General features: G+C 38.7%; 1 protein-coding gene across 1 annotated transcript in view; it reads left to right on the top strand.

Moving 5' to 3' along the window:
- Positions 1-24,486, top strand: part of Slc30a9 (solute carrier family 30 member 9) — a 50,557-nt gene that overhangs the window by 20,631 nt on the left and 5,440 nt on the right. The window contains exons 4-16 of the mRNA XM_021162111.2: positions 19-118; positions 916-1,008; positions 1,662-1,744; positions 3,129-3,187; positions 5,966-6,033; positions 7,505-7,607; positions 13,509-13,564; positions 15,635-15,770; positions 18,018-18,057; positions 19,125-19,196; positions 20,128-20,235; positions 22,020-22,185; positions 24,014-24,143. Of these exons, the coding sequence (XP_021017770.1) occupies positions 19-118; positions 916-1,008; positions 1,662-1,744; positions 3,129-3,187; positions 5,966-6,033; positions 7,505-7,607; positions 13,509-13,564; positions 15,635-15,770; positions 18,018-18,057; positions 19,125-19,196; positions 20,128-20,235; positions 22,020-22,185; positions 24,014-24,143 (1,214 nt within the window). The remainder of the gene's footprint in view (positions 1-18; positions 119-915; positions 1,009-1,661; positions 1,745-3,128; positions 3,188-5,965; positions 6,034-7,504; positions 7,608-13,508; positions 13,565-15,634; positions 15,771-18,017; positions 18,058-19,124; positions 19,197-20,127; positions 20,236-22,019; positions 22,186-24,013; positions 24,144-24,486) is intronic.

The following is a 24,486-nucleotide window of genomic DNA, read 5'->3' on the forward strand; positions in this document are numbered from 1 at the left end:
TCTTTGTTTCTGCTTTAGTCAAAGCAGTCCTTAAGAAAAGGGATTATGGATCAAAATACACTAAGAATAATTTCATCACTGGAGTAAGAGCAATAAACGAGTTCTGCCTTAAGTCCAGGTACAGTGTTTCTTCCTTTCAGTAGTACTCTGTGCAGATTTTATAGCCCCTTCTCTTTTCATTAATTTTCAAAATTAGCATGGAGATAAATGTTTATTTTTGTCCCTAAATTTCTACAAGATAGCCAGGGATTAAATATAAAATAACAATTTTGATGAACATATAAACCTTTCAGGATTTGAGAAAAAGCAAAGTGATTACAACCGTGACTTAGACATTTCTAACTGTAAAAATGTAGTCGTATGTGGGAGAGTGGGGGAGGACGTGTGCTGTGTTGCATGTCTGCAGGTCAGAGGCAGACTTACAGAGTTGGGTCTCTCCTGCCATGTGGTGTGAGGGATATAACTCAGGCCATTAGGTTTGCCAGTAAGCCTTCACCTACTGAGCCATCTTACCAGTGATTAACTTAAATAGAAGAGTGATGCTGTGTATAGTCTACTTTTTACATATCTTAAAAGTTCCTGTGGTTATGCCCATAGTACAAGTACTAATGAGGAAGTTGTAGCACCCATCCCAGCTAGTGACCAGATGTGACCCTGCTAAGTTTCTGATGAAACTTTGCGTTCAGGATTGTATGTAGGGGAATGGAATCTGTGTCCTATGATATTCTTCATCAGTGATAATCTTTTTTTACTGTCCCCAAGCTATTTTGTATTAAAAGTGCTATCTTTAAGCTGATGTTTAGAAGCTGTAAAGATCCCTTCTTTCAAGATGGGGCTCAGTATAGTTGTTTACTGTCTGTAACCTATAAACTTTTAAGTATTATCTAAATAACTTCAACACTTTTATATCCCCAGTGATTTAGAACAACTTCGAAAAATCAGGCGGCGGAGTCCCCACGATGACACCGAGTCCTTTACTGTGTTCTTGAGGTCAGATGTGGAAGCAAAGTAAGAGCATAATTCCTTCATAGCAGAGTGCATGCTGGATTGACGTTAGAAAACCATCTTAAACAGAGGTTTCCCTTTTTTTTTTTTTTTAAGATTTATTTATTTTATGTACATGAGTACACTGTAGCTGTACAGAGGGTTGTGAGCCTTCATGTGGTTGTTGGGAATTGAATTTAGAACCTCTGGTCAGCCCTACTCGCTCCAGTCAACCCTGCTCGTTCAGGCCCAAAGGTTTATTTATTATTATAAATAAGTACACTGTGGCTGTCTTCAGACACACCAGAAGAGGGTGTCAGATCCCATTACAGATGGTTGTAAGCCACCATGTGGTTGCTGGGATTTGAACTCAGGACCTTTGGAAGAGCAGTCAGTGCTCTTAACCACTGAGCCATCTCGCCAGCCCCCCAGAATCTTTCAGTGATGCTTTTGTTATTTGCAGTTTGTTGTCATCTGTGCTGGTTGAGTAAAATATGTCCTTACTTAGCAGAACATTTGTGGATACGTGTATATGAATTGCTTAGATTTGACTCAGACACTTTAAGTGCTTTTCAATATGCTTTTTATATATTTATAGTTCATTTATCCATAGAATAATTATAATGAAGTCATTTAAGAGTCCTTGGTGGTGACCATGTGTATATATTTATACACAGAGCTTTGGAAGTTTGGGGAAGCCTTGAAGCTCTTGCCAGAGAGAAAAAATTGCGTAAAGAAGCAGAAATAGAATACAGAGAACGTAAGTATTTTTAACTTAAGTCTGTGGTTGTTGGGAAATAACATATAGGTAAGAACTGTGCCCTCATAGTCAGGTAGTCTCTTGTGCTAGCACTTCGTGGTTTACTCTGTTGCTGCAGCAAGGGCTACTTTTCACCATGGAATTATTTTTAAAACAGAATCAATTTGTTTTTTTCTTGATGACTTTCTAGGATGATAATAGGAAGTAAAAGGAAACACTTTGTAGTTTCTGTGTGACAACACTAGTAACATTATGGATCTGATGTAAAGATTACCATTATGATAGTGGTAGTTACTGCTTTGTTATAGAAAATATTGATTCAGTCACCACATTCATTCACTCATTGATTCTTTCATTCAGCAAATGTTTTTCAAAGTCCTAACATGAATAAGAAACCGTCCTTCAACTACAGACACAAATTAAAACTCTCAGGGAAAATGAATTTAGTGGTTTAGAATTTAGATTTTTAGATTTAGGACAATGTAAAATTTTACATGATTTGAATTTTATAAATATATTTATTGATACAAAAGAATTATATATATTTATGACTCAAAAAGAATATAGTTTGATTTCCCAATATCCCCAAAGAGCAGAAATATAAAGAGTGAAAAGTTTTGTCTTTTTCTGTATGTTTTAATTTTCTTTCCAAAAGTAATTGTTATTGATAGTTTGCTTATATCCTCTCAGAATATTTCTAGTACATTTTAAAATTTATATACATACTTTTTAAAAGATTCCTTTCATTTATTTGTATGTGTTCATGTCTTTGTGAGTGTGTGCACACATGTGCAGGTTCCCCCTGAGTCCTAAAGAGGGCATCCAATCCCATGGAGTTAAAATTATAGGCAATGTGAGCTAGCTAATCAAAATGGATGAGAGTACTGGGATTCAAACTCCGGTTCTCACAGTTGAGCAGGAAGCTTTTTTAACTGCTTGCCATCTCCCCAGCACCTTGTATCTACACATTCTAACATAATGCAAATGGGAAGGTACCATGCATATGCATATACTTGTACATCTTGTTCTTCATAGATATGAATATAATAATATCTGTGGAAAGAAACCTCCTTAATACGTTACTTCAGAGGAGGGGGATGGTCAGGGTCTCACATAACCCAGGCTAGCCTCAAATTTGCTGTGTAGCCAAAGATGACCTAAAACTCTTGATCTACCTGTTTCTACCCCCTGAATGCTAAGATTACAGGTGTATGCTACACCTGACATACAGGTTCTGAGAAGTGAGCTTTGTAAATGATAAGCAAACATTCTACTTACTGAACACCATCAACCATTTAATACAGTCTTAAAGAGAATAGTTGTATTAATATAAACTGACTAGTAAGAATGTATATGACCTACACTAATCTTCTAATTCCTCTAGGGCTATTTAGAAACCAAAGAATATTAAGAGAATATGGTGATTTCTTGGGAAACACAAAGGTAAGGATATAGTATTTTTTAATAGTATGTATGTATTTGACAAACCTGGTACATTGTGAAACATCCATGATCATAATCCAAGAAATTCTAGGAAGTCTTTGATCATAACCTAAGATTTTTCTTAAGAGCATTATAATTATCTGAACTGCCATCTATTCATTTAAAATACACAGATAAAGGAGACTGGTTTTAGCAGGATTTTCTGTTTCTTTCATATCCTCTCTCTCTCTCTCTCTCTCACACACACACACACACACACACACACACACACACACACATTCCTATGGATGTACATATAAGTATCTAATAGCCTTTGTCTTCATTCCTTCCAGTCCTAATTCTGATTCAGCATTCAGACTGCCAGCTCTTTGGTTTTGCTCAGGAAAGCATCCCTTGAAAAAGAAAAGTATATGGCCAGTTTGATTGTTCCTTATTGCATGCCTATACACAGTCAGTGGACACTGTGACTTCATTAGTACGTTCTTCACTATAAAATAGCTAAGTGTATGCTTTTCCCCATATTCCCAAATTCCCTGCAGTCTTACCTTTTGCCTCTTAGTACTGACCCTACTTCATACGTCATTGACAAAAACAAAAAAGGTGTACAAATGGTTCCTTATGTGAAGTGGTTCACTTTGTAATTTATCAACCTGATAGTGTGGAATCGTAAGCATATAGCCATTCTGTTTTTAATTTCTGTGTAGTTTAAGTAAGTTATAATCAGTATTTCACTAAAATAGGCTTTGTGCTAGATGAATATACTTAGTCCTAGGCGAGTCTAAGGGTTCTGAATACATTTGAGGCAGGCTAGATACGCTCTGGTTAGGTTAGGTGGATTCGGTGCAGTTATAGTCTTCAGTATTTTACATTTGCAGTGGCTTAGAAACCTAAGTTTTGTAAGTCAAAGACTATTTGTAATTTGATGAAAGAACCTCACTTTTTCATCATCAGATCTACAGACTTTTATCTACATATACTCCTAAATGCTAGTTTTCTACAATTAATATTAGAAGTATAGAAAGTTTCTTTTCTTTATTTCACTTACTCTTGTCTCTTAAATTCAGTTCAATTGGGTTTTCATTCCATTGAAATGGCTCTTAACCAAAGACAAACCACATCCAGATTTCAACATCATCTATGTACAGAATAGACTTTCCATTTCAACTTGGCTGGGAGGGGTCTCCCATCAAGAAGTTAATGGTGGGTATGTTGATGGTTCCACATTAAGGAGGCAGAGTCAGGAGGACCTCAGGTTATAGCTCAGAAGAATCCCCCCCCCCCCAAAGAAAAGAAAGAACTTAACGCCATAGCTGGGTGTCATAGTTAATGTTTGGCATGCCAGCACTTGGAAGTCTGAAGTGCGAAGATTACCACAAATTAGAGCTAGCAAAGGCGACAGAGTGAGACTTTTGCTCAAAACCATGTTAATGCATATCTGGGTCAAAAGCTACCTCTGCAAATCGTCTTTTGTCTAGGTTGCATTTGATACTGGAGTCCCTTTCACACAGTTCAGCACTGGGCCCAGCTGAGCACTATAGTTGGATCTTAACTCAGCTGCCCTCTCCATCCATGTTGATTGGTTTCTTCCTTAGCCCTTGCTGAGTGAAGGTTGCAGTCTTTTCATGTCTTAGGAGCTAGAATTTCTGCCATGTTGCAAGGTAAACTGTCACTTCGTTACCATGTGGAATATCTTAGGCCATCGATGGCTGCCTCTTCTGTCTGTTCGTACGGACAGTCCTGCTTGTTGCGATCCCATGCTTCTTTACGTGTTTGACTGTGGATGCACTCTTTCCCTGTTACACTCTTTTTGTCCCACGGGACAAAAAATAAAGCAAGAAATAAAGTCACTGTGTCCTTGGTTTACCAAAGCATCCTCTCGTCAGAGCAGTGCCTCACCTCTCATAATCTAAGTTTGCAGTGCCCCTTTAATCCACTTCCCCTTATCTGTTCTATTTTCTTATGCCTTTCCTTGGGATCCTGACTTTGTGAAGCCAGGGTGGTCTTTTAGAGCCTTGAAAGTACCTTTATCTCCACTAAATAAGTTTAGCTCTACAGTCAGTCTTGCTTTGAAATGAACCAGTGGTGCTTTGAGTAGTTTGTGCATCTTTCCCTGAGAGTCCTCTCTGGCATCTGTTGTAATGCTTAAAAACTTAATATTTATTTATTATGCATATGTGTGCACCTCCATGGTGCTCCTGTAGAGGACCGAGGACAATCTGCAGGAGTCTTTTCTTTCCTTCTACTAATTGGGGGAACTCAGGTCATCAGGCTTGGTGACAGTTCTTGTAGCAATATAAAACAAACTTAATTGTGAAAATTAGAGAATACATAAGCATTTGAGGGTTTGGGAAAGTATCCAGATGTGTTTTCAGTTATGTCCATACTTTATGATTTATTTTATTTTATTGTGCATATGGTGTGTGTCAGTGGAAGGACAGATGAGCCATGTGACATAGGTGCCCTCAGAGGACAGAAGAGGATGCCAGATCACCTGAATCTAGAGTTATATAGGCTGTTGTGATGGGTGCTGGGAACTAAACTAGTGTTCTCAGCAAGGATAGTGCATGGATAGTGCGAGCATTGTAACAGCCGAGCATCTCCCTAGGCCCAGACTACACCCCTTTAAAGAGAGATGTTGGATGAGAAGAATTTGATAGTAAGCCTCATTGTTTAGAGGTTTTGAGAGAAAAGAAGGTAAGTATTGAGTTGTATCAGAGCCACTGCCTACTGTGCTTCTCTGAGAGGCTTTGCCTGTCTTTGTTCTGTCTTGTCTTACAGCCACGTTCCAGAGCGGTCTCAGTGTTCCTTAAGGGACCAGGAAAAGTGGTCATGGTTGCTATCTGCATGTGAGTTTTGTAAAACAAGGCTTTTAAAGTAGAATATATACCTTTCAATATGTTTGTCCTTGAATTTACAAATGTATTACTTGGTGGTTATATAGTTGACTATATATGACTGCATATAGTTGACTATAGCTTTTATTATTTTAGAAGGAAGTTAAGCCTGTGTCGTGGCCCAGTGAAATGATATGGGAAGGGTCCCGGTCCCTATGGACATTTGATTTGGGTTTTGTGTATTTTTGAAGTGGATGTAAGTTTCTTCCTGAGAATACGAACTGGAGCTTATCAGACTCATTTTTAAGCTACATTGACCATCCTGGCTCGGGTCACAGCTCCTGAGGAGAGTATTCATGCTTGGGTTTTTCTCCCACTTAACTTTGGAGGAAACGTAATGTTTTTATAACTGATTTTTCCCCCCATCTGGCTTCTTGATTCCTGTTTTGTTTATCTTTTTTGCTTTTTATTGCTAATTTTAGGGTGTATAAAAGCATTAATTTTACAATTCAATAGTTTTTATTTCTTTTTTTTAAAGATTTGTATTTATTTATTATATGCAAGTACACTGTAGCTGACTTCAGACACTCCAGAAGAGGGCGTCAGATCTCCTTATGGGTGGTTGTGAGCCACCATATGGTTGCTGGGATTTGAACTCTGGACCTTCGGAAGAGCAGTCAGTGCTCTTATCCGCTGAGCCATCTCACCAGCCCCAGTTTTTATTTCTTAAAAATGAATATTTTATGATAAAATTTTATGAAATTGTGGTAGGATTTAGAAGTGTGTAATACGTGATCCTTGTAGGACTAGAGAGCATTAGTCTAGAGGAAAGCTTTTTCAGTAAGTACTAATTAAGGATGATGATATCTGGTTAGAATACTTAGACTGGTGTCAGGTTACTGCTTGGACACTGAGCAAATGTTACTCTGACAGGAGCATCAGAAACAGGCAGGACAGAGATAGAGGAAACAAGATTTGGTGTTAGTTTGAGATGTCTATAAGGGTGCCCTTGAGGAGAAGGTCAATAGACTTAGTTCTTTTTGCCAGGAGAGTAGGGATAATAATTGTAGTCTTCCTAGCGAGGAATGTATGTAAAATAGAAACTAATTAGCTAGTCGATAGTGTATAAGATGTACTTGATAAGTATTGTTCATGTATATTGGTCTCAAGCTCAGGGGGAGATCTAGGGTAGAGATTGAGACTCGTGGTTTATTAGTCTACAGATGATAATTAAAGCCATATCAGTAGTTAAGATTAGCTGGTGGGTAATAAATATAGTATTAGGAAATAAAAGTCTGCAACATATAGCATTGCCTCTTACCTGTGTACCTAATGGTATTATAATGCCTACTTTGCATATTTATACCTGAACTGTAGGAAGTCCCTTTTTATTGGCTTTTAATAAAATCTAGTATAAAATCAGTTAATTTTTGATGGAAAATATTACTTTAAACATATGCTAAATTGTTTTCTTTCTCCCTAGTAATGGCTTAAACTGCTTCTTTAAATTTCTTGCCTGGATTTATACGGGTTCAGCAAGTATGTTCTCAGAAGCTATACACTCATTATCTGATACTTGTAACCAGGTAAGAAGAAAATACTTAGTTATTTAAGTTACTTCTTATGGGCTTTAATCAGAAAGTTATCTGTTAAAAAATATTCTGCAGTTGGCTTTGAGGAAAATGCCGATGTTTTGATTTGAACATTTAAGAGCAATGGCTTTGTATACATGGGTTCTGCATCTGTACTTCCATATCCTCACAATTGACTGTGGATTAAAAATATGAGAAAGAGATGGGCATGTTACACACACCCAGCACTCAGGAGGGAGAGGCAGGTAGATCCCTGAGAGTCTGAACCCAGACCAGTCTATATTGTTTAGTGAGTTCCAGGACAGCCGGAGCTACACAGAGAGACCCTGTCTCAGAACTCACACACACAGGGGAGGGGCACTGTGTACACTGTACAGGCTTTGCCCTTAGGATTAGTTTTCTTGTTTCTAAGGTTTGTTTACTTTATGTGTATGAATGGTATGTGTGCATGGATGTCTGTGCACTGTATGGATGTCTGATGCCACAAGAGGGCATGAGCCTCAAACCCCGGTCTTCTGGAAGGGTAGCCAGTGCCCTTAATGGCTGAACCATCTCTCTGGCAACATCCCTACCCCTGTTTCTCTAACAAGAGGGTTTAACAGTAATGTATATACTGTTTATATTGTCTGAGACATGATTTAAAATATGAGCAATATTTGCAGTTATTTGAAAATACTATATCTATTTTATAATAGAAACTAAAGCATTGAAAACTTAAGTTTCACTGGGCTTGGTGGCCTACACTTTAAGGAGGCAGAGGCAGGTGGATCTCTGTGAGTTTGAGGACAGCCTGGTTTACAAAGTGTGCTCCTGGACAGCTAGAACTATATAGTAGGACTCTGTCTGGAAATAAAGGGAGGAAGGAAAGGAGAGAGGGAGGGAATTTAAGTCTCTCATTTACTCTGTTTGGTCACTGTCTTTTATAGAAGAGATTTTTTTAAATTTATTTTTATTTTGTAGTATGAGTATTTTGCCTCTAAGTACAAGTATGCCTGGTGCCTGAGGAGGTGGAACACCTCCATGTGGGTGCTGGGAATTGAGCCTGAGTCCTTTGCAAGAACCAGTGCCTTTAACTACTGAGCTAACTCTCCAGCCCTTGTAGAAGAGATCATTATTACTATTTCTTCTTCTTCTTCTTCTTCTTCTTCTTCCTTCTCCTCCTCCTCTTCCTCCTTCTCCTCTTCCTCTTCTTTTATGTTCATTGGTATTGTCTGTGTGAGCTGTCAGATCCCCTGGAACTGGAGTTACAGACAATGGTGAGCTGCCCATATGGGTGCTGGGAATTGAACCCAGCTCCTTTGGAAGAATATCTCACCTCTGAGCCATCTCTCCAACCCCAGGACAGATTCCTAAAAGGAGTTTCTGAGTACAGTGATAGCTGCCTTGGAACTCACTCTGTAGAACATCCTGGCTTCAAATCCCAGAGATCTGCCTGCATCTGCCTCCAGAGTACTGTGTACCATGATGCCCAGCTAAATATAAGTTCTTAATTACTGTGGAGAGACAGTAAAATTTTTGGAATATAGAGTGTTATTGATTTGCTAACATACTTTCATATTAGACTCACACTTTGAATTTTTTCCCTTGATTTTGCAAATGAAGATTTAAAAACAAAATTAAAATAACCTTTAAATTCTGTTTGGCCCAAGTTGTAAATTCTTAAAACCTAATCCTTTGTAAAGAACACTCTAGAAATTTTACTTATATATTTGTATCACATTTTAAAATCTATGTTATCCTTTCCATATTTATTTGAGTGAATCTTGAGTGAAAGATACAGGTAGAGGAGTGGATAGTTAATCCTGCTACTTTAGTTTAGTGGTAAAGTTGCTGATTAGTAAGTGAGAGGCCCTGGCTTGGGTTTCCAGCACTGCCCAGCCCAAAAGAACATTTAAGATAGAGTTCAAAGGAATAACAAAGAAACAGAGCAGTCTTATTTACAGATTAACGCTAAGAATGTGTCTCACTGTCAAGTAGATTAGAGCCTCTGTACAAGGAAAGGGAGAAGGTAGGGAGTTGCTGTTAGTGTTAGCAGTCTCTACCTGCGGTTGGATTTCTTTTGTGTGTGTGTGTGGTCTATGAGATGTGTGTGTGTGTGTGTGTGTGTGTGTGTGTGAGAGAGATGTATGTGTGTGTGTGTGTGTGTGTGCATGTGAGGAGGCCAGAGGTTGACACAGGTGTTTGCCTCAATTGCTTTCCATCTAATGTATAGAAAGAGGCAGATCTCTCACTTGAGCACAGGATTCACCAATTTAGCTAGTCTTATTCCAGAATGCCATTGCCTGCCTCCAAAGGGCCAGGATTATAGGATAGCCGTCCTTACCCCACCCAGCATCTAGGTGCTGGGCATCCTAGCGCCAGTGCTCATGCTTGCATGGGAAGCACTTTACCTACTGAGCCATCAGTAAATATTTAATAACCACTTCCTGTGTAGTATTTTTCCAGTCAGTGCCATATTAAGTGGGAGGAGAGGAAATGGGGAGGGAAATGTAAAAGCAGTGATTAAGAGCTTAAAATCTTAAGGACATAAGGATAAGGAAAAATTAAAAGTTTTATTAATTTTTAGAACATTGGAGATAAATCTTAAGTTTTTATTCTATAAAATATTGTCCTACTTAGGGTTATTATTGCTATAATGAAAAACAAGTTAGGGAGGAAAGGGTTAATTTGGCTTATACCCGGTAGTCCGTTACTGAAGGAAGTCAGAGCAGGAACTCAAAGGGCAGGAACTGAAGCAGAGGCAGTGGAGGGGAACTGTTGGTGGGCTTGCTCCTTCTGGCTTCATCAGCTTCCTTTTTTATAGAACCCAGGACTACCAGCTCAGGGGTGGCATGACCCACAAAGTCCTGGATCCTTACCTGTTGCGGCCTGCCCGCAGTCCACAACACGAACGGTTCAACTGAGAATGGCAGTTCGAGCTGAAAAGAGAGGAATCTAGACGGGGCGGAAGAATGAATGGAGCTAAGACAAGATCCTGATCAAAGCTCAATTTTACTATTTCCAGACACTCAGTTATAAAGGAAGGGGGAGGGAACCCGATTTCCCGCCAAGTAACTCAGGGTCCAGTAGCAGGACGAACACGTGTGTGCCTCTTCCAAGCAGCAAAGGCGGCAGGGTCCAGCAGTAGGCGTGGCAGGACGAATGAGCAGGTAGCTCCATCCTTGAGCAAGCAGGTTCCAGGCTGGGGGAAGGGAGGCCACACTTACCTACCCCCAGTCACTAATTAAGAAAATGTTCTATATGCTTGCCTATAGCTCTGTCTTATGGAGGCATTTTCTCAAATGAGGTTCCATCCTCTCAGGTGACTATAGCTTGTGTCAAGTTGGCATAAAACTAGCCAGTACAAATAGTATGTATGGGTTTTCTTTTTTTTTTTTTTTTTTTTTTTATTTATTGATTATAAGCTGTCTTCAGACACTCCAGAAGAGGGCGCCAGATCTCATTACAGATGGTTGTGAGCCACCATGTGGTTGCTGGGATTTGAACTTTGGACCTTCGGAAGAGCAGTCGGGTGCTCTTACCCACTGAGCCATCTCTCCAGCCCCAAAGATTTATTTATTTATTATATGTAAGTACACTGTAGCTGTCTTCAGACACTCCAGAAGAGGGAGTCAGATCTTGTTACAGATGGTTGTGAGCCACCATGTGGTTGCTGGGATTTGAACTCTGGACCTTTGGAAGAGCAGTCAGGTGCTCTTACCCACTGAGCCATCTCACCAGCTCTGTATGTATGGGTTTTCAAGGTAGCTTTTAACTGGAGGAATAACCATGAAAAATTGAGTAAAAAGGTCAACTTGCAGAATATTATGTCTAGAACTTCTGCTTTATCCTTGAAGGACTCACAGAGATTGAATTTAGTCTTTTGATGCATCAACAATAAAAACCTAGACAAAATATATAACTGCATTCAAACATTGAATAATAGAAGCACAAGACCATACCTCTGAGATGAGATTTGATTTCTCTTATACTTTCTCTCTGGCCTTTTGCTTAGAAATACCTTTGGAGTAGTGGGCCAGGACGAGAAATATCAAAGTACAAGGAATCTGAACTAGAAAGCAGAGTTCCTCAGAGGGAAGAGCTATGTAGTAAAACAAAACAAAACAAAACAAAAACTACTCTGCATAGGGACCTTCTTGAGTCTTTGCTAAATTACCCACGTACAAGCTGTGCTCAGAAATACCAGAAGGGCAACAAGCTGAGTAATTCCTAGTGCTTACACAGGGCTACCAGACATACACTGACCAAATGAGGTACCCAGGCCAGCCCAAGTCTCATACCTTCTCAGTGGAGCTAAATTATCTCTAGGATAAAGGCTATTCAAGAACCCTTCTTAACACACTTCCCAGAAATGTAAATGAATAACTTTATAAATAATTTATTTGTAAGACCAAAGAAGTGTGACATTCAGAGAGTTCAGCTAATTTTTCCAGTTAGGAGCAGAATACTACTAGACAGTGCAAGGAGCAAGAAAATTGGCTTCAGCTAAAAGGAAAATATTTAATAAAATAGACTCAATTAGCAGATGATAGAAAACTTAATGGGACTTTTAGAACTAACAAAACTATGTCTGACACAAAATCTCACTTGATAACATTGATAGAAGACTAAATCCTGAAAAGAGTCAGTCTTTAATTTTAATAATGGAAATCACCTATACTAGAACCAGAGATAAGACTGAAGAAGGTAAAGGAATCCTTAGTTACTTATGGAGACAGTACCAACAGAACTTAGCTAGCTTTTAAGAAAATAATACCCACAGTGCACAGACTTTGAGAGATAAGAGAAAGCAGTGGGTCTTCAACTCTATGGAGATAGCATAGGTATGATATGAAAACTTACAATGTCATTATTTGAGAAAACATACCAATCAGTATTCTTCAGAGACATACTTAGAAATTCTTCAAAATATAACCAAATGAGATCAAGCAATATATAAAAATCATAGTATAGTCAAGTAAATATTGTTCTGAGAATATAAAGTTGATTTAATAGTCAAAATGAATTGATACAAATCAGTGCATTTCTACTGCCAGCAAATACAGAATGACATTTGAATTTTTCCATATATAGACTAGTAATAATAGTCACAAAACATTAATAAATCTAGCAAAAGGTGCACAAAACTTTTACACTGAAAATTGTAAAGTATTACTGCGAGGTTTAGAAAGATCTAAAGAAGGGCTGGGACACTGATTGGTGGCAAGTGCTTGCTTAGACTGCAAGGCTGAAGGTTTGATCCCCAGTACCACTAAGGAGAGGGAAGTAGAATGGAAAAGAATTTGATGTGGATAAGATAGTTATCTATAGATTGAATGCTTCCCAGTCATAATGTCATTGTGCCTTGTTTTGTTTGAGACAGAGCCTTGAAACGTAGTATTCCAAACTAGCCTGCATTCAATATCCTCACGGAGTGGGCCAGCTAGAGCTTTTCCTGTGTCAGTACAGAACACTGTATTTCAATTAATGCTGTAGAAGCCATTTGTGTGGTTGATCATTTGTGTTGCATGTCCTTATTGATGGAATTTTAGATTCCTGTAGTTATTGTCTTGGCTTATTTTGGTATGGCTTCATTTTTTTTTGAGATGGGTCTCTTTATGCAGCCCAAGATGCACTCAGACTTGATTCTCCTGCCTTGCACCTCTTCAAGTGCTAGGAATTTAAGTGTGTGCCTCCATGCCCAGCTATTTTTCAAGTTTTTTATCCTTATAAACAATGTAGTTTTGAGTCCCCTTGGGTTTATCTTTATTTTTCTAAGTCCTGAAACTAGGATGTCTTGGCCATTTATGTGCATTTATGATTTCTTTGTTGCTGTTCTCTCCATCTTCCAAAGTGGTGTACTCACTGTATTCTCCATCTTAGTAATGAGCTCTTACCATTCACTCTTCTCCATAGGGCTTGCTAGCACTGGGCATCAGCAAATCTGTTCAAACACCAGATCCTTCTCACCCGTAAGTCACTAAGATAAAACCAAGGCATTGCAGAGATTTGAAATTTATATAACATCAAGTTGCTTGGTATTTGGTCATTTCCTTTGTAGCATGTAAAGTGTCAAGGTCAAAGTAAATTCAAGGCATAATTTGAAAATGGAATTGAAGTATTTTTATGTTTTATAGAGAGAGCAGCCTAGAGCTCTTCTCTGTATTTGGTAATAACAAAATATTTATCTTAGAGTTCTGGTTTTTTTTTTCCAAGGAATATATTTCATCCCAAACTTAGTTGGCTACCTAATCTAAAATTTTAATGTTAACCCTTTTAAAATGCATATTTCATACTTACTCTTTCTTTAATGCTTTTCTTATCATTGAGAAATCTTTTGATAACATTTCAAAATTAGGTATTTATAAAGTGAGGTTTTTGTTTTAGAAGATATTGCTTTGAGTATGTCAATGTCCTGATGTAGATATTTATTTTTGTAGCCTCTAGCTCCATATCCATTGTTACTTTCACTAGCTTCATTAATACAGATTGATCAAGTTAAGGCAAAGATGTGCCTTTATCTCTGTGAAGATGTCTATTTTAGTACTTTATAAACACTTTTTCTTAATTGAAACCAGGTTACTGCTATTTTAATAATAATAATAATTTTAAAATTATAAGTTATCTAGCAGAGAGAACAAATGTTAACAAATTGTATGCTGGCTCCTTGCTGGCAGGTCCAGGTGAGAGGAGAGAGGTCCCGGTCCCTCGGGAGTCTCTTTGGGGCTGAGCGGGATGGCGAGTGTTGACGGCCCAAAAGAAATACACCAGGGCCGGGAGAGTCTTGTCAAAGCAGGAACTCAACTTTATGGCATCAGCCTCTCGCGTATATAAGTTCGGAACATAGGGAGGGGGATTTTTGGTGGGTTAGATGACATAGGAGGTAGGGAAGGGTATGGCGTGACTTGACAGGGCCAATGGCAAAGCTCTACATCAGCAAGGGTGAGGCAGAGGAAGGGCCAAACAGGTCTTGCTGAATCATCCCGATACGGAAGTGACTGAGACAGGTCTCAGAACTCAAGCCAGGCTCGGGTTTGTTCTCAAGGCCCAAACCAGGGCCAAAGTGGGGCCCAGTAATTGCACATCTACTATATTTTACTATCTCTTGAAAAAAAATGTTTTCCATACCAAAAATTTAAATAAGAGGGTAAAGATTTAAAAGTTTATGTTCCAAAGATTGCTTCTTAAGTATTTTCAATAGCCCATTTTAGTACTACCTAGTACAGTGACTAAATTTTGGACAATAGTTTAAGGAAATTTAGATATGGTAGCCACATGGCACTTAATATAGCATCAGTAACAACCCTGAAAAAAAAAAAAACAGAATCCACAGTGTCTTGAAAATACATATAATTCAAATTGGCATATAGTTGCTGTTACTTTGCAAAAAAACTTTTAAAACAATTTTTTTTCTAAGTCAAATTTGTAAAACATTGTTGCATCAATAAACTGGAATTCTCTATAGCTAGATTATATTTTTGCAGAAGAGAATTTCAGTAATAATTCCAAATTTAGAATTGCTGTTTGAATATGTATCTACCAGAGAATGCAGTCATGTTTGGGTTTAAGAGTACCTTTCTCAGAAAATATTTCTATTTCTCATAGTATGTCATAATTTTCAAGTGTCCTAAGAGTGCTGTTTTGGTACTTAAAATAATACAAAGTAATGGTTCATTTTGACCAATGATAATTAGAAAAATAATTGATGTTTTCAAAATTATCCATGAAAACATGCAGAAAACTGAATATATTGGTTTACTTGTGTGCTAAACTCTTCAGAGCCAGCAGTAAGTTTCATGTTAAACTGTTGAGAATTAAGCAATGAAATTATAGGTAATATTTTCAAAGATCTTGCAATTTTTTCCATTTTGTATACTGTTTTTATTGAAATTTGAATTTTGTGCTTATAGTATTTAATATAAAAAAAAAACTATGCCAATTTAATAGTCCAAGAATGATTTTTGTTTGTTTTCATTGACTTATTAAACATTTTGAAAGTTAGTGTTCATTTTTGTAAACTATATGATCTTTATATCTTTCAGGTACGGCTTTTCAAATATGCGCTATATTTCTTCATTGATTAGTGGTGTTGGTATTTTCATGATGGGCGCAGGACTCTCTTGGTATCATGGAATCATGGGATTACTTCATCCTCAACCAATGGAATCCCTGCTATGGGTGATCCTCCTTTCCCCACTCTCACTTTGGAGTACTGTGACTTAGTGAAAACCTTCCCATATTGTATTAGAGGACAGGAATAACAGCCTCTTGGCTGTGCCACACAAGTTAGTTGTGGTTTTGTTTTACACATGAGTATTTATGATCTCTGAATCTATATAATTGGGTGACTTTAGACAGTTTTTACTTATTTCATGTGTTTGGGTGTTTTGCCGGCATGAATGTCTGCATCACATGTGTGCCTGATGCAGGCAAAGGCAAAGAGGATGCTGGCTCTCCTGGACTGGAATTACAACAGGCTCTGAGCTGCCCTGTGGGTGTTGGGAATCAAACCCAGGGCCTCTGATAGAGCAGCCTGTGCTCCTAACTGCTGAGCCCTTAATTTGGTGATGTCACACAGGAGGGTCTCTGTAGGCTTTATTACTAAGCACATCCTCTTTAGTTAAAATCTTGGGCAGCTTTACAGATTTTCTAGAGATGCTCTTGAAGAACAAAAAGAACTCCATGCGCTTCTAGTGCCAAGAGTGACCTTATACTAGGAATTATAGTTTCCAGTCACTTGACAGAAGTCAGAACTACATTTAGTGTTAAAGCAAAACAGCAGGTTTTTGTTTCCTTTTTGTTTTTGTTTTTCCTTTGAGGCTCCATCAGGAAGGTCCTGCACTGGGGAACAGGAAAAGGAAGATGGTCACTTCCAGTTTTGTCTCACCAAGGCTCTTCTGCTCAGTAGGCTGTGCCCAGCACTGGGCAGAGAACAACAAACACTACAGTGTTCTTCTCTGACCTTTGCAGATGTTTAAAAACTACCTTTCATTGACAGGCCTTAGAGAGCAGGCTGCTTTGCTGTTCTGACTCCTTGGGTCGACATAGACTGGTCATATGCTGTCCCCTCAGCTTCTGTGTTGCAGGGGATAATTTCAGGCATGTGGCAAAATGCCTCTTAGACATTTCATAAGACTCCAGTTCAGGTCCCTATGCTAAGATCTACATATGAGACATTTTACTTTCCATGGGGCACTGTGATTTTTTTTCTCTTTTCTGACAGCCACCCTCAGCTTATATCAGACACAGTTTGCTATACTCTTAAAACTCTTGGGTGCACTTATTCAGCCCACTGAGCAATATTAGCAACTCAACACGTTCATCATAGAAATGCTAGCCTTTGGCCTCCTTACTCTCTGAAGTCAGAGTGTGGCCCAATGGGTCGAGAGAGATCCCTACCTTCTTCTGAAAGCTCCAGCAGATGAAATACTTCATTCTGCTATTAGAACATCCTAGAATGAGAGTGAACTTAGAACTTTTTTTTACTGTTTTGGGTCATAGAATAGTATATAATCAGTCTTATTTTAACATTCCATTACATATTTATGTAATAACAAGTCAGTTAAACTAGTCTTACTTTGATTTTTGTCGTTTGGTTATAAGACAGTGTTTGCTTTGACACCCAAACTGGCTTTGAACCTTTGAATTCCAGCCTTACTCTTCTTCTACACTCCCTGTGCTGGGATTACATACAGGCACATGCCACCATGTCTGGCCTAGTTTTCTACTTTGTCTTTAACCATAGTACATTTAGTGTAATGAAATGGACAAAGCTTGCCTCTCCTGTTGTGGACATGTTTATCAGCCCCTGTAGAACAGTACCTTGTTGTCCTAGCAGCATCTAATTTGAACAACATCATTTGACAGGCCAGAGCAATTTTTGAAATTAAAGAATAAGTAGTTCCATTTTTAATTGTGTTCAGGTTTTGCTATATCTTGTGTTTGAGTGAGTGAGTAGGGTTCCATTGTAACGAGGCCCTTGGCTGGATAATGGAGTCGGTGGACTATGAATTTGCTTTGGAGGGATTGCTTCAGGGTCCTTGACCTGGAGCACTTTTTTTTTTTAATAGATTTTTTTTCTTTTATTTTTCTGTTTAATTAAAAAAAAATGGTTTTTTGGAGTCAGGAGGTTTTGAGACAAGATTTCTCTGTGTAGCCCTAGTTGTCATGGAACCCACTCTGTAGACCAGCCTGGCCTTGACTCAGAGATCTGCCTCCCAAGTGCTGGGATTAAAGGTGTGAGTGACTATACCTGGCTTGTGTCCATATTTTACTGTCCTCCTGATTTCCAACAAGATCCTGAGTATCTAGCTTGAATTAGAGCTTTTATTTCAATTCTATTGGACATTACTATTTTACATATGAGCAGCTGTGATCCGTTAGTGAGGCACTTGGTTCATTATTTGTTCAATGCTTGTTTTCCAGGCGTATTGTATTTTAGCAGGATCTTTGGTGTCTGAAGGAGGTATGTACTGTCACAAGGTATTTATTTTCAGTGATACACATTCGTTACTGATTGCCACATTCTATTAATTTGTACCGTGGAGTTAGGAACCTAGGCTCCGCTGCTTTTCTAGTAGAAAGTCTGGTAATGTTCTGTGGTTGTTGCTGTAATGGATGAGGACAAGGGGAGTAGACTGTATTCGTAAGTTGTCTAATATTGCCCAGACCATAAAAGCATAATGGTACTGATTTTTTAAATTGGGTTTTAGCACTGTTAATCAGAATACAAAGCTAAGTATAATAATTTCTACAGCCAAGGCTATGCTGAGAAACAAACAAACAAATCTGAAATATAGCTTCAACAGTTTTGTAACATATTTGGTAATATCGACATAATCTACCTATTTTAATGTTCTTATCCCTAAAAGATTATCATTTACTATACTTGGTATTCCCTTCCTCTGTCTTTTAAAGAGATCTATTTACTTATGTATTGTTCCTCTATTTATGTAGATGTCTGTAAACGTGAGTGTATGTGCATGTTTATCAGTGGGTACCTGCACCCATGCGCACGCTGAGGCCGGAAGAGGGCACCAGCTCCCTCTGAGCTGGACTTAGGTGTTTGCAGGATGCCCTGTTGTTACTAGGGCTGAGATCTGAACTCCAGTCTTCAGGATTGCAGAGCTCCAGCCCCCTAAGTCATCTCTGTAGTTCCTCATACATTTTAAAAATTAATATAATTTCTTATTGGCAGGTTGTAGTTGAACATATTTATGTGATTTTCCTTAATTGATAGACCTCCGAGGGTTGGGTTGACTATGCTTAGTGGGTGCCAGCTCAGCGGTGGCTTCTCAGTTGACGAAGGCTACTGCTGTAGTAATTATGGTTAACCATTATAGCTTTGAGATAGGAGATCCATTTTGTTATAATGGTTAATTTGAGTCATGATGGTGCCTGGTAATACAGAGCCTTTCTTATTGCTAACTCTGGTGCTAATGTGGTGTGCTTATTTATTTATCTTTGAAATGCCATCTTTATAGTTTGTAGACATGGAGCTCCTTCCTTGCTGATCGGATGCTTTTCTTTCAGCAACACTTCTCGTTGCCATAAATGAACTTCGCAGGAGCGCTCAGGCCAAGGGCACATCATTTTATAAGTATGGTATGTAGTTTATGTATGTTTATAAGTATGGTATGTAGTTTATGTATGTTTATAGGTATGGTGTGTAGTTTATGTATGTTTATAAGTATGGTGTGTAGTTTATGTATGTTTATAAGTATGGTGTGTAGTTTATGTATATAAGTATGGTATGTAGTTTATGTATATAAGTATGGTATGTAGTTTATGTATGTTTATAAGTATGGTGTGTAGTTTATGTATATAAGTATGGTATGTAGTTTATGTATGTTTATAAGTATGGTGTGTAGTTTATGTATATAAGTATGGTATGTAGTTTATGTATGTTTATAAGTATGGTGTGTAGTTTATGTATATAAGTATGGTATGTAGTTTATGTATGTTTATAAGTATGGTGTGTAGTTTATGTATATAAGTATGGTATGTAGTTTATGTATGTTTATAAGTATGGTGTGTAGTTTATGTATGTTTATAAGTATGGTGTGTAGTTTATGTATATAAGTATGGTATGTAGTTTATGTATATAAGTATGGTGTGTAGTTTATGTATGTTTATAAGTATGGTGTGTAGTTTAGAGCCAGATGCTTATTCTTTTTATCTGCTTAAAATATTTCCTGCTGTTGCTTTGTTACTAAGAGATGGCATAAAACGTGCCTCACTGTCCACGCTGTGTGGCTCTCACAAGACAGATGAGTCTGTGAAAAAGAGAACTTTGAGCATAGGAATGTTTTCTCTCTGGACTTAAGTCAGCTGTCATATATCTGCATATGCCTGCATAATTTGGAAAGACTGTATAAGTTATCAGCACTTAAGGTAAAAAATAGGGTTTTAAAACTATGGTCTCTCATATATTCTCATGTTAGTTAGCAAATGGATACTTATTGAAATGACTTCTAATGGGTCAAATTAAGATTTCAGAAATATTTTTTTCTTGTCTATTGCCCCAATGGTTAAGTCATGGAAAGTCGTGATCCGAGTACAAATGTTATTCTATTGGAGGACACTGCAGCTGTCTTAGGAGTGATAATAGCGGCTACCTGCATGGGCCTTACCTCCATAACAGGTAAATATATCTGAAACTACACATGGTTTTCTTCTACTACCTAATTCTCTACGGGAAGTTGGTCATATCATTGAATAATTTTAAGCCAATACATTATTATATATTAATTCCATACTGATTTATTTATTTATTTATTTGTATGGAATCAGCTATCATCATGTTTAGTGAAATAAACCTGGTTCAGGCAAATACTGCCTATTTTCTTTAATCCACAGACTCTAGGAACGTGTGTGTGTGTGTGTGTTGTTGTTGTTGCTGCTGCTGTTGTGTGGTGTGTGTGTGTGTTGTTGTTATTGTTGCTGCTGCTGCTGTTGTTGAAAGCAGAAAAAATTAGCTGAGAGGAAGAGCTATTGAAGAAGAAGGAATCGGGGAAGAGAAGGTACTAGAACTCATATGACTGAAAGCAAAGGGAAGACTGTTTATCAGGAAGGAGGGGTCCAGCAGGCAGGCTAGGCAGGGACTAAGGAATGCTGTAATGGATGGGTATGAAGACTTACTTCCTAATCTAACTTTAAAGTTTAATGGTAAAATATTTGGTCAGTAAAAGTATGCAGATTTTTCGGGGTTAGGGTTCACATCTCCAGATGAGAAGTATTGAAAAGCATTAGTAGGTTATTGTAAGCCTTGGTAATGGTGAGCCAGAGCTGTGGTCCTCGGAACTCTAAGTCCCTTGCCTATGACAATATGGCTGATATTTACTAGTTAATGCCACAGGTCCTTAAGCTAGTGTAAAGACTTTAATAACTATGTGTGTATTGGAGCTCCTGTCTTCCTGTTCCTAGTACCAGGTATCAATGTTCATAGGCATTAATTTTCTTCAAGTTCTTTCCTGCTCATTTTGGTAGCTGGTTAAGTATGTTGAGGACCAAAAGGTAATTTGGAACAGAAAGTTTATTTTGTTTTTTTAAAATGAGAGCCACTTGAGTTCATTCAGCTTGTGATATCAGATTCTCCTAGGGGCCACCCGTCCCCTGCCTTCTCACTTAGTTAGAATCAGTTCAGGTGAGCTGCAGCAGCATTCTCCACTGTTGACTGTGACCATGCCCCAGGTAACTTTGTTCAGAAAGTATCAGTTGATGATCTGGCTGACCTTTACCCTGCTATTTGTCATAAATTGTTAATGAGCAATTCCCTCTCTTGAGAAGGGGTTCCTGGCTCTCTAGGCCAGGGTGACCTTGAACTCAGAAGAGACATGTCTGCCTCTGCCCCCTGAGTGCTGGGATCAAAGGCTAGGCGCTACTCCTGTTAATAGGAGTTATAAGTTAAAGAGCTATTGAGATATCTCAGCAGCTCAGGACACTTAGGGCCAAGGCTGATGACCTGAGTTCAATCTCTAAGACCTATGTAGTAGAAAAAAGAACCAAGACTCTCCCCGCCCCCCACCCCGGCCCCCAGCCTCCTGAGCTCCATACATGTACTGTGGTATACATGCATGAGCATGCACACAAACACTAAGTGGTTTGATTTTGTTTTCTAAGAAATGTTTTTCTTGAGGCAGGATTTCACTGTGTAGCCCTGGCTAGCCTAGAGCTTCCAATGGAGGCTCAGCTGGCCTCAGGCTCCCAGAGCAATACCTACCTCTTCTTCTTCTTCTTAATGCTGAGGCTAACGGCATACACCACCATGCCCCCGGTAACTTTGTTTTGTAGGATAGGAAAACTTAGCAGTCATTAGAAGAAGTAACTAAAGGAAGCGTAAATGAATTTCAAAAATCCTTGTTGTTTGCTCTCTAAGGCTCAGTGAAGTGATAAGAAATGTTTTGGTTTCTTCTGGAATTCTTCTAGGCAATCCACTGTATGACAGCCTGGGTTCCTTGGGTGTAGGCACCTTACTAGGTGTGGTCTCGGCATTCCTCATCTATACCAACACAGAAGCACTCCTAGGACGCTCCATTCAACCGGAGCAAGTGCAGCGGCTTACTGAACTCCTGGAGAGCGACCCGTCAGTAAGGTCAGCCCTGACTAGTGATGTCCTTTGGGTGACACACACATGCACAATCACACACACATACACACTTATAAGGGGTTCCCTGCATACAAGTTTTCAATCTGTATACCTCAAAGTCATAGATGCTTTAGTGAAAATAGATATGGTTGAATACACTTGTCTTTTTTTTTTTTTTTTTTTTTTGGTTTTTCGAGACAGGGTTTCTCTGATAGCCCTGGCTGTCCTGGAACTCACTTTGTAGACCAGGCTGGCCTCGAACTCAGAAATCCACCTGCCTCTGCCTCCCGAGTGCTGGGATCAAAGGCGTGCGCCACCACACCCGGCTTACACTTGTCTTTTTAAAGCTTCCAAAACCGTGGGCCAGAACCAAATCTTTCCTCCTCAAGTTGTTATCTTTGATATTTGGCTATAGTGATGAAAACTAATAAATGAGATTATCTGTTCAAACTTTAAAATAGGAAGGTCTTTAGTCTGTTCTTTGTTTTGGTTTTAGATTGTTTCTTCTGCTGTAACAGGATACCAGAAAGCAGGGAATTTCTAAAGAAAAAAAAGGCGTATTTAGCTCACAGTTCTGAAAGCAGGAAAATTCACAGTCCAGCAGAGCTTTGTATCTGCAATTAAAAGGACAGACATAAGGAACAGCTACATCAAAATAGAATTAACCACCACCTAAGTATTAAACAAAGGAAGACATCACAGCACTTAGTGAGAACAGAATGCAAACAAATGAATTAATGAGATAGCAGCTTGCCAAGCTGGACAGACTTTATTCTTCACTTGAGTGACTTGTAAGTTTATAGCCATTAAGTCTTTCATTCTCATGTCATCTCAGAGAGTTGATACAGCTGCATTGTGTGGACTAAGAATCCTGGACTCAGTTGCTCAAGATCATTCAGGAATTAGAACCAATTATTCTGATAGCATAAAGAGTCTTTCTTAAGGTAGCATTCTAGCACAACTCCGTTTTCTGGACCCTGGCTTTATTTCTGATGTAGCCTATAAAGAAAGTAAGTTGGACTGATTGCAGATAGGAGCTTTCTCAGTTATTCCCTGGGGAGGGTTTGCTCCGTGGGAGTTAGGGTTGGAGGAAAGCAAAGCAGTCGATGCATCATCTGCTCTCCCTTCTGGGAGGCTGAGAGGTGCTGGCAGTGCGTGAGTTTGAGGGTGGGAGTGCAGTAGAGTGTGGCAGCCCTGGTCTGCCTTGTGTTTTGTTTTAATCAGAGCTATTCGTTAAGTGGCTGACTGACCGTCTGTGCTGCACTGAGCATGTGCAGTTACCACTGCCCTCACTAGTCCTGTGCACCAGTTCTATTCTAACAGTAGCTATCGGGCTGTGTGAAGACGCTGCATGCCAGCCAGCACAGGAGCCACCAGTACATTTGTGGTGTAGCTTGTTTGCAATGCCCTGTATCAGCCCTGGTTTGAACCTCATCACCACAGAGGAGGCAGGATTGTAGGAAGGAAAGTTATTTGCACACTCAAAAAAACTGGTATCAACAAAACTTTTCCTGTCATAAATGTTGGGAAATTAGTAAGTGGGTAGATTATGGGAAGGTTTATAAGATTAACTAGATAATATTTTAGAAAGCACTTTAGAATTAGTAATATAAGTTTTATAATTCACATATATGTTATTATAAAAACAGGTTTTTTTTATGCTTATACTTTTGAATGGCATTGCACATAGAAACCAAGACATGTGATTTGCCTCAGAAAGTGATGAGCTCCACAGTAACTCTCTGCTGCACTGCTGGGGAAGCTGGGATCTCTGCCATGAAAGCATGGATGCGGTACACTTGGACTTACGTGCATTGTTTGTTATTCTTCACAGGGCAATCCATGATGTTAAAGCCACAGATTTGGGATTAGGGAAAGTCAGATTTAAGGCAGAAGTTGATTTTGATGGACGAGTTGTTACGAGATCGTATTTGGAAAAGCAAGATTTTGACCAAATGATGCAAGTAAGTTTGCGTATTCATCATGTTCTTCTGTAGCACACAGCTTTAAAGTCTCTTTGTCTGTGTGGCCTTAGATTCATATCAGCTATGCGCTGCTTACTTCCCAATCCCAAGTATGATAGAGAACTTCACATTTATAGTGAGTCATCAGAGACAGCCAAAAGGACAAACTTAGTCATTAAGTTGTTAGTACCTGTTACATGTTTTATGTCATTTTCTCTCAACAGCTCTGCATGGTGACAAAGTAACACTTACATTCTAACATACAGGCAAACTTAGACAACAGACTAATTAGCCTAAGATTTCAGAGCCATAGACATGAAGTCATATGATTCTGATTTGACTC

This window comes from Mus caroli, unplaced genomic scaffold (assembly GCF_978045245.1).
Source record: "Mus caroli unplaced genomic scaffold, Mus_caroli_1 scaffold_4, whole genome shotgun sequence".
Taxonomy (NCBI): Eukaryota; Metazoa; Chordata; class Mammalia; order Rodentia; family Muridae; genus Mus; species Mus caroli.